General features: G+C 37.6%; 1 protein-coding gene across 4 annotated transcripts; it reads left to right on the top strand.

Moving 5' to 3' along the window:
* Window positions 1-1,315: 1,315 nt before the first annotated feature.
* LOC149400816 (NADPH:adrenodoxin oxidoreductase, mitochondrial-like) lies at window positions 1,316-8,789 on the top strand. 4 transcript variants are annotated; one of them, XM_089612423.1, is made up of 16 exons: window positions 1,316-1,618; window positions 2,741-2,873; window positions 3,952-4,161; window positions 4,236-4,340; window positions 4,562-4,675; window positions 4,786-4,839; window positions 4,964-5,080; window positions 5,275-5,384; window positions 5,487-5,560; window positions 5,710-5,771; window positions 5,896-6,094; window positions 6,279-6,339; window positions 6,611-6,678; window positions 6,831-6,976; window positions 7,080-7,318; window positions 8,454-8,789. In XM_089612423.1, the coding sequence occupies exons 3-15, from the start codon at window positions 4,060-4,062 to the stop codon at window positions 7,311-7,313; spliced, it is 1,446 nt and encodes a 481-aa protein (XP_089468549.1). In that variant the 5' UTR covers window positions 1,316-1,618; window positions 2,741-2,873; window positions 3,952-4,059; the 3' UTR covers window positions 7,314-7,318; window positions 8,454-8,789. The 4 variants fall into 4 exon arrangements, with proteins under 4 accessions (XP_089468549.1, XP_089468544.1, XP_089468546.1 ...); XM_089612418.1 differs by lacking the exon at window positions 8,454-8,789 and having other exon boundaries at window positions 7,080-7,414; XM_089612420.1 differs by lacking the exons at window positions 2,741-2,873; window positions 8,454-8,789 and having other exon boundaries at window positions 3,994-4,161; window positions 7,080-7,414.
* Window positions 8,790-9,281: the final 492 nt, after the last annotated feature.

The following is a 9,281-nucleotide window of genomic DNA, read 5'->3' as shown; positions in this document are numbered from 1 at the left end:
AAAGAAAAGAACTTAACATGACATTAAATCAAAGCTTCCCCAGAACAAGCTTTTTTTACAACTAGAGTTCTACATTGTACGAGTATAGATAGCACTACAACAAAAAGAAGTTACAAAACTACGTTCGCAGAAAGTAGAACCACGAAAGCTAAAAAATCTAATTTTCTAATACTATTACAAACAACTAAACTATTCATAAAAGACATTATTTTTATTCCAACCTTGAAATGGAAATGTCATACTCTGCTACTTACCCGAAAGAATTGGAAGAAATTCATCATATGTTATGCTCCACTATGTTCGTGGCATTTCTGTAAATTCAAGAAAGGAAATAAAAAAAGAAAAAAAAGAAATAAGGTTAGCAATTGATAAGGGTAAAACTGTTATTGACTTAAGAAATCCGTGTTGTGTTGGGTTGGGTTGTGCCATTTCGAAACCAAAGCACACACAATCTCCGACGGGACTGGAGCACTTTCTCCGACGTCAACCTCCGCTGGTCAGCTCTGCCTTCTCCTTCAACTTCTGCCATCCGTCTAGGCTTGTAATGTAAATCTTCTCTTTTGTTGTCGCACGAAAATGAGCAACGATTTAAAGTTTCGGGACGGTTCCACCCAATGCCGGATCAAGTGGCCGCACCCGAGCCCACAGTGTGAACTCGAAAGTTTCGAGTTGAGGTTTCTCTAATCAGAGGTGTTCTCTGAAGAGAGAATGAGGTGAATGGGAGTGTGACTGTGCTTCTTTTGAGCTGCCTACGTACCCGCGTTGCAGAATGTAGCGACTCGAAATTTAAGCTTAATGTTGTAAATTAAGTTCATCAAAAGGACGAGAAAATTATGTGATTAATTTTCTAAGAATCATTTCCATCATTTTTTGGTTGGAATAACACGTTTATTGAATTAGTTTAAGTATATTAAGGTAAGGAGAAATCTCGGAATAAAATGAATGATTTATTGAGTTCATCGCGAATAATAAATTAGTTATGAGGAAATGTTCCGGAAATTAATTCAAGAAAATAAATTCTCAAGGATGAGAATTAATTTCGAGAAACCTTGAATATATTTGAATTAATCGAAAACGAACGATAATTTTCTCGGTTTCGAAACTTGAAATTAAAAATTCGATCGGCTATGTTTGAAGTCACAAAATTTTGTGACAAAGACGTGGTTGTCATGTTTTTCCGGGCTCAATTGAAATAAAAACTTGGAATCGGGGTCGAAAGGGGTCGGTGATGAACCGAAGGACTTGATGAATAAATAGAGTATTCTCGTTTTCATATAAAAGGAAATTTTCATTTTCTTTTTTCCTTATTTTCTTCTCTTCTCGAGTTCTTCTCCTTCCTTTTGCCGCGTGCGATACCTGCACAAAACAGAGAAAAAAATATTTCCAGCAACGAGAACCATCCTTCATTACCATCCCGACCACCATCATCCTTCCCTCACCTTCTTCTTCTCACTATTCGCTCAGCCCTCGCGCGCCATCACAGCTCCACCGCGCGCGCATCCCAGCCGAGCTGAGCGCCACCGTCGCGACCTCGCCGTGGCCGCCGCCTGAGAAAAACACGCCGGGAGAGAGAGAGAGAGAGAGAACCCCGGAGAGTCCAAATCCACGGAAAAATTGGGTAAGACATCAAAACCCAAACTTGATTTCGTGATATTAAGGTTGGTTTGAAATTCTTTTTGGAGGTTTTGAGTATGATTCTTGGTGAAATTTTGGATTTTGGACGAAAATTGGGTACTTAGGGTTTGTGAGAATCTGAGAATTGGGGGTTTTAATATTCTGGACGTGATTTAGTGATTTTGAGATGGTTTTGGTGTTCTTGGATTGATGGTATGCTCGAGATTATGTGTAAGATGGATTGTTTGATTTTTTGGATAAATTGGACGTGAATTTTGGACTTGGCCGTGAGGTTGTTATTTTGGCCGTGTGATGTTGGCTTTAATTTCTGATGTTGATATGGTTGATGAGCTTTGTTTTCGTGTGAGTTGTTCTGGTCGAGGGTCTAGGTAAGGTATAGGCGGGCTACGCAGAGCCCAAAACAGCTGTTCGGGGCGGCAAGGACGAGGCCGGGAAATGACGGAGCTACGCGCGAGCGTTGACGAGGCGAAGCCGAGACCGGGTGAATAACGGCGTTCGGTTTTGGCTCAGTGACTCGTGGAGCGTCTGTCTAGATTTAGAGAAATTATTTTGACGTTTTTATGTAGTTATGACGTTTAAGATTATTGTATTCGAATCGTGCCAAGTTAGTACGTTAATATGTTTTACTTTAAGGACCGTCTCGATGTAAGTTGTAAAGAGAAAAAAAAAATGGATTATTCGTTATTATGATTAAGCTCGTTTAAGGATTTCGAGAGTTAAGATTCGATTTTGATTTAACGTCCGGGTTCTCGGTTCGGGTTCTCGGTTACGCGAGCTTAATAATGATAATAAGTTTGATTACGTTCTTTGGAATTCGGAAAGGAAGAAACGATACGTGTTTAACTAGAGTTATTCTCAGATTTCGTTATAGAAATGAGATTAGATTCGTTCAAAGGAGAACGAGCTTGCTTATTAGAATTATTTCTCGGTTTTGAGATTGATCGTAGTTTTTCGTTCGAATTTACACGTTCTCATATCGTTTGAAGTTTTGTTCCGATGATATGTCTTTGGGTTCTACGATTCTTTTAAATCGTACGTTTGAGTTTGAGTATTGTGGATTACTCATAGGATTCTGATTCAGGATCGGTTTGATTTACTGTGATAGGACTCAAGACTGAAAGTTGTTTAGAGGGTTCACGGAGTAAGTGAACGTCCGGATTCTCAGTTTTAGTGAACGTTCAGGTTCACAGGACGAGCGAACGTCTCGTGGAAGAGCGACATAGACGCTTACTCTCGAGGTAGGTTATTATAACCCTTCTCTCCTGATTTTACGGTTTGACCTCAAGTATATATTATTTTCGAAATGAAAATGGTTGTGAACGTGCCACGAAACCTAAACCGTTCTTAGAAAATGTGGTGGAACTTCATCTCAGGATATCTGATAATGAAGTTGAGAATATTTTCGATATTATACATATATCCCGTATTTGCGAAATAAAATATTTTGTATATCCTGATAGAGCCGGGAACGTATATATATGAAGCGGATATTGCAATCGTTATATATATATATATATATATATATATATATATATATATATATATATATATATATATATATATAAGGGTGTGGAGAGTGCACCATTCTGATGAGAGGACTGTCACGAGTTATGTTGACAGGATCTCAGGAAATAGTATACGTTTAAATGGGCGTAGGTGCACATTTAAATTCAATTGCATTTCTTGCATTTACATTTCTAGCATCAGCATTCCGTCATTTACATTTCTATCATTTACATTCATGCAATTTACATTCCTGCAAGTTATACTTGTGCGTGTATGGTGATTTACACGTATAAGACTATTATTATACTTGTACGTGTATGGTGATTTACGCGTGACAAGAATATTATTATAAAGTAAGTATTATTTTCGAAAATCTTTTTAAAAATCAAGCCATTACTATAGCACCTACTGAGCCTCAGGCTCACCCCTATTTCCCTCAATTTTTTTTTATAATCAGGATGTGAGAAGGAGAAGGGTTAGGAAGACCTCGGGATTAAGTGTGGTCGAGAGTTTGAAGGTTTTCACTGGATAGACTATCAAATGTCGAAAGTTGGTTTTATTTTTCGTTTTCTTTCTTTTATCTTTAGACTTGTAAAGTAAATAACTGAGTATGCACCGTGGGATAGTTATGTAAAGTTTATTTGTGTTTAATTTTATTCAATAATCACACCTCATTTCCCCGGGACGTGACAGGATGGTATCAGAGCTCTAGGTTAAGAGTCTCTAGGGAATGCATACTCGGTTTATTTTGCAGACCGAGACATATTCTGTGATAGTCCATAATATATTTGTTTTCCACATCTTTGATAGACTCCAGACTGGTTCATCGTTGAAGCCGTTCGCTGGAACTAGGTTTAGAATTACGGTTGTGTCCGACCATTTCTCGGATCCAAAGACGCCTATACAATCTTGCAAAAAATGTCTGTCCATCGAGCATTCTCGTCCGTCGTGTCATCTCGCCGCCCTCTTCGGCTCTGCATCGTCGGAAGTGGTCCAGCCGGTTTCTACGCTGCCGAGAAGGTACTCTCTCTCTCTCTCTCTCTCTCTCTCTCTCTCTAGATACCGAGAAAATCAAAGAAAAATTGTCGCTTCAGGTGCTTAAAGCTCACAGAGAAGCAGAGGTCGATATCATAGATCGATTGCCGACGCCTTTTGGATTAGTCCGCTCTGGCGTAGCTCCCGATCATCCAGAAACAAAGGTCAGCTTAGTGTGTGTGTGTGTGTGTGTGCACGAGCATATATGTATATAATAGCTGTACTGTAATGTCAAGAAAACTAATGAAGGTTATTTCATAGTTTCAATTGACTCAAACTCAACTTAGCTAGTGTTTGAGCAGTTCAGTACTTTGTCATTTTGAGTCTCTTTGAGCTGAGTAATTTCTTTTTAATTTATCTTAGTTTATCAGAAAATTTGCAACAGGTTGTGATCAACCAGTTTACGCGGGTTGCTCAACAAGAGCGCTGCTCTTTTTTCGGAAACGTAGCTCTTGGATCATCCGTTTTCCTTTCTGAGCTTCGCAAGCTTTATGATGCGGTTGGTTTCTAGTTCAGATTCGATTTGGTATTTCTTTTGGTTTGGATCTTTCATTTTGTTGGACCTGTTTTTTTTTTTCCCTTGTTGGATGAAATTTGGATTGAGAGCAGGTTGTGCTTTCCTACGGTGCCGAAAGTGATAGAGCTCTGGGCATTCCGGGAGAAGTATGTTCCTCGAACTTGATACCGACTTTCTTCTCTGTGACCATTACATGATTTCACAAGTGGGTTAGGGTTTCTGTTACTTGTATCTTATCTTCTACCATTATTTTTGTCATTTTTATGATAGGATTTGGTCGGGGTACACTCAGCTAGAGAATTCGTTTGGTGGTATAATGGCCATCCTGATTGCAGGTTCCTTGATCCCGATTTAAAGAACACTGATACAGCTGTAATTCTTGGTCAGGTATGTACAGCTTCCATAAACTATTTAGGAAGGTAGTAAGTTATATATGACTGGTTTTCAGTTTCCAAACATCGTATAAGCTGGAAAGTGTAAGTATATGTTCAAACGTGGCTGTTCGCTACAAAGTAGCCTCAGTGGAGAGAGGGTTAAACTGGAATTGATTGCTTATCTGGCTTCTTTATGTTTAATTTCAGGGAAATGTGGCTCTTGATGTTGCTCGTATACTATTAAGGCCAACAACAGAGTTGGCAATGACTGATATTGCAAGCCATGCTTTGGCTGCTCTTGAACAGAGCAATATAAGGTTTCTTTCTTGCTATTGTCTTGTTAGCTACGAGATAGACACATTAGCTTCTATTGCAGTTGATAAATTCTCAAAATATTACTGAAGTTTTTGCTGTCTTAGGAAAGTGTATTTGGTGGGTAGGCGAGGTCCAGTCCAAGCAGCATGTACCACTAAAGAACTTCGTGAACTTCTCGGTATATTCTTTGGAAACTTTGCCTTTCATTCAAGTATTGGGATTGAGCTTATATATATGTCTCTTGTCTAAAATGTGATGATTTCTGATATTTGGTTGTACGAGTAGTCATTACCTGCAAATTGCCTGACTTTTGGGATATTCTTCCAGGTATCAGAAATCTGTCTGTGCACATACAGGAAGCAGATCTGCTTAAGTCTTCAGTAGATGAGGTAAATCGTTGTCTCTCTCAATACGCCTAACAGTACCCATATTTGGTCTGATAAAAATTTAAGCTAGGCGTCTCAATGTTTCGCGTTTTTTTCTCTTACGCTATTTACTGATGTATTATGCAAGGAAGAGCTGAAGAATAGTCGAATCCAGAGAAGGGTCTATGAGTTGCTTACCAAGGCTGCCAGCTCAGCACCTTCGAAGCCGAGCTGCAATCAACGCGAGCTACATTTTGTCTTCTTTCGGAAACCCGATAGATTTCTGGAATCATGTGATAGAGGTGCCCACGTGTCTGGTGTTCGGCTCGAGAAAACAGTTCTTCAAGGTAAGTTGCTCTGTGTTAGCTAATTACAATTCTGGAATTCTAAATATGTAGACAGGAAACCACACATCTTATTAATCATTTATTTGTTGACCTTGTAAAGGAATAAGTAAACGAAGAATGAAGTATTCTTACTTTTTTTAAGTGCATCTCCGAACTGATCTCTTGATCCATCCTTGCTTTGTAGGCAGTGAACCAGGAAACCAGATAGCTGTCGGCACTGGGAAATTTGAAGACATCGAATCTGGGCGAGTATCCCTTTGATCTCTTACTTCTATCACTATTTGTATACCCAATCAAGCACTGCTCTTTTATACTCATGATATTGATCTCATTCCACATTAGTTAAAATAGAAGCTGCACTGTACTTACTGTTTGTTTTTGCTATGTGGATTATTTCGATGCCTGATAAATTTTAAAAGAGGATAAAAAAAAACTTTTTCTACTTTATTTCGGTTTATTGCCACATTCATTTGCTTTGGAGTGAAGCTCTGACTGTAGAATATTCTCTTCCTGTAGCTTGGTATTGAAGAGCATCGGATACAAATCAAGATCGGTTGACGGTTTGCCCTTTGACCATCGGAGAGGTATAATCTGACCTCTCAATTTTATCAAGACATCTTGATCGAAGCCTGAACTCGACCCCCTCTTAGAGAGAGTAAAACATCAAGCTATGTTGGTTCATGTTTTACACTCCGAATCTCGCACACTGTTTCTAAACAGTGCTGTTATATATTAGGTATAGTTCCAAACATCAATGGTCGAGTAGTTAGTGACACAGACAAAGATGTTCAACTGCTCGAGAAGGGTTTGTACGTGTGTGGATGGTTGAAGAGAGGACCAACGGGAATCATTGGTACGAACCTTTACTGCGCTGAAGAAACTGTGAGTCCTATAGTTCCTTTTTTATTTATGTAAAACATCTTTAGCTACAACAACCTCAAATTCTCTCTTAGGCTAATTAACATGAAATCGCTCATCGCGACAGGTGGCGAGCATATCAGAAGATGTGGAGCGGGGTGTGTTGGTGTCCCCGTTGAGCTCACCGAAGCCTGGCAGAGAGGGTCTTGTCCAATTACTTGAAAAACGAAAAACTCGGGTCGTTCCGTTTAGTGCTTGGGAGAAAATAGACTCTGAAGAAAGATGGCTCGGGGGTTTGAAAAACCGACCTAGGGTGAAACTGGCCTCCTGGGATGATCTACTGAAAGCGGCGGCTCCTTAATTACGGTACTTTGTTTCATTTTCTTTTTCTTTTTATTTCTATCGTGAACAATGAGTAGAAAATATGGAATATGGGTCCAAATTATTTTTACATTTGTATCATTCTTTTTACGTTCTCTGAAACGTCTCTGCCACAGTAATATTTATTCTTATTTTTTTATTACGGTAGTTCACAGTGTTAGCAAATATGAATGCATGGCACATTAATTTTTTATTTTTATGAGAAAGCTTGATGAGCATTCTATGAGATAACGATTAAATGGCTTGTAAGGTTAGTACCTAGCATCTTTCCTCTTCACTAAACAAAAAAAACCTAGATATAAATAAAGAGTTAAATCGTAAACTTATTAGTCTAGATTTTGTTACTTATTTCTGTTTTTTTTTTTTTTTTTTCATTTTTACTTTTGCCCTAGCCCCACTTGTTAGAGTACGAGTCTATAAATTAGTGGTGTGTCACTGACAGAGACATCCAAAATAGAAATCTTTATGATGCAGCGTTTTAAACAGGGTTTTGGTACAAGAATCATTCAAGTACGGACTAGCCATTTGCATATGTAATCTCAGATTTCATTTGCTTTGTAAAAAGTCATAATAACTTGGGCCATACCAACCTGCAATAATCTAAGTGAATCTTTTCGTTACCAATAATTTTGTACTCTTTGTCCAAGTCCCAGAAGCTACACTCGCTCCACTGTTTGTGAGCTTTTGCTTCTCTGCCACCAAAAAAAAATAACCACAAGCATCTTTATATTTTTTTTTGGAGATATATAGAACGTGTTACTCTTGCCAACAAGTAGTTTAATTCACGAACCTATGAAGTCTTTAAAAAGGTCATATAATACGATACTCGTTTTATTGAAGCAAGTATCAGCAGATTGTGACTGTACTGAAACACAGATGGAATATTTTCATACAAAAATACAACAATTAAATTGTATTCTCTCTCGAATTAACTCACCTGTGTCGTTTCTGTATCACTTGTTTTTTTTTATTTTTTATTTTTTTTTTATTTGAGGTTATATTCCCTTTCCCTTTCTTGGTTACACTTTTATGGTACTCCATTTTTTTTTCTTTTCCCTAAACGGGATTATCCTCATTAACAAACCTGGAAAAAAAATTGTGACAATATGTTTATTATTAGGACTACGGAGGAAGTCAAACTTCACAAAGTATTTTTTTTAATATTTGAATCTTCATTGGAAGCACTTTGTGAAGCTGTCCATCTCTGGAAGTGATTTCAGCTCAAAGAAAGTCTCCTACTACGTATCTCCACACTCATTTTTGGACCTTGTAATATAATGGGGTATGATTTGATTTCTGAAGAATCTAGAGTCAGTTATAGGGTGTCCTATATATAGTGTCACATCTTTCATTTAAGGGATTCCAAGTATAACTTCCACTAAAAAACAATTGCCCAATTCAGTTGGCATGCTCGGAAAAAAAAGTGTACCATTTTTCAGCAATAAAAGAGACACATACATGTGCTTCACTTTGTCATCCTCAACGTCAATTTCTCTGTAAACATTTTTTTATATACTTTTTCATTCATGGGGCTTAATGGGTAATGTTATGTTTAATCTATAATGTTTGTACACTGGCCTTAAAAAAATCAGAACTTATCTTTGTAACATTTTTGTTGGTCCAATGTGGACCAATTTATGTTCACGACGGTCAATATGGACTTAAAGGGAGACATAAATGTCTAATAATTTTGGGTGGATTTTTTTTAATATATGATCACTTTGTGACAATGTTAATCACAAAATTGAGTGTTTTGTCACCAAATATTGTCACAAATTAATTAGTTTTGTGACAATATTGTCACAAAATGATCATAGATGTGTCATTTTTCCTTTTTTTTTTAATAAAAAAATCAAAAGTTGACCAAATTTACTCATAGTCATGGCCAATTCTCCAATTTAAAAGCTTTGCACCACCAATACAGTCGATGGTAACAAATTTTATTTTG

Source organism: Urtica dioica, chromosome 4 (assembly GCF_054948205.1).
Source record: "Urtica dioica subsp. dioica isolate 48M chromosome 4, U.dioica_male_clone48M_v1_H2, whole genome shotgun sequence".
Taxonomy (NCBI): domain Eukaryota; kingdom Viridiplantae; phylum Streptophyta; class Magnoliopsida; order Rosales; family Urticaceae; genus Urtica; species Urtica dioica.
Note: the sequence above shows the minus strand (reverse complement) of the source record. Positions and strands in the feature narration are given on the sequence as shown.

What these genes read in the sequence shown, in the direction of transcription:
- LOC149400816 (XM_089612423.1), top strand. Translation starts at nt 4,060, where the DNA reads ATGTCTGTCCATCGAGCATTCTCGTCCGTCGTGTCATCTCGCCGCCCT. An exon ending in CTTGAACAGAGCAATATAAG is followed by an intron (nt 5,385 to 5,486) that starts GTTTCTTTCTTG and finishes TTGCTGTCTTAG; the next exon opens with GAAAGTGTATTTGGTGGGTA. An exon ending in CGAGAAAACAGTTCTTCAAG is followed by an intron (nt 6,095 to 6,278) that starts GTAAGTTGCTCT and finishes CTTGCTTTGTAG; the next exon opens with GCAGTGAACCAGGAAACCAG.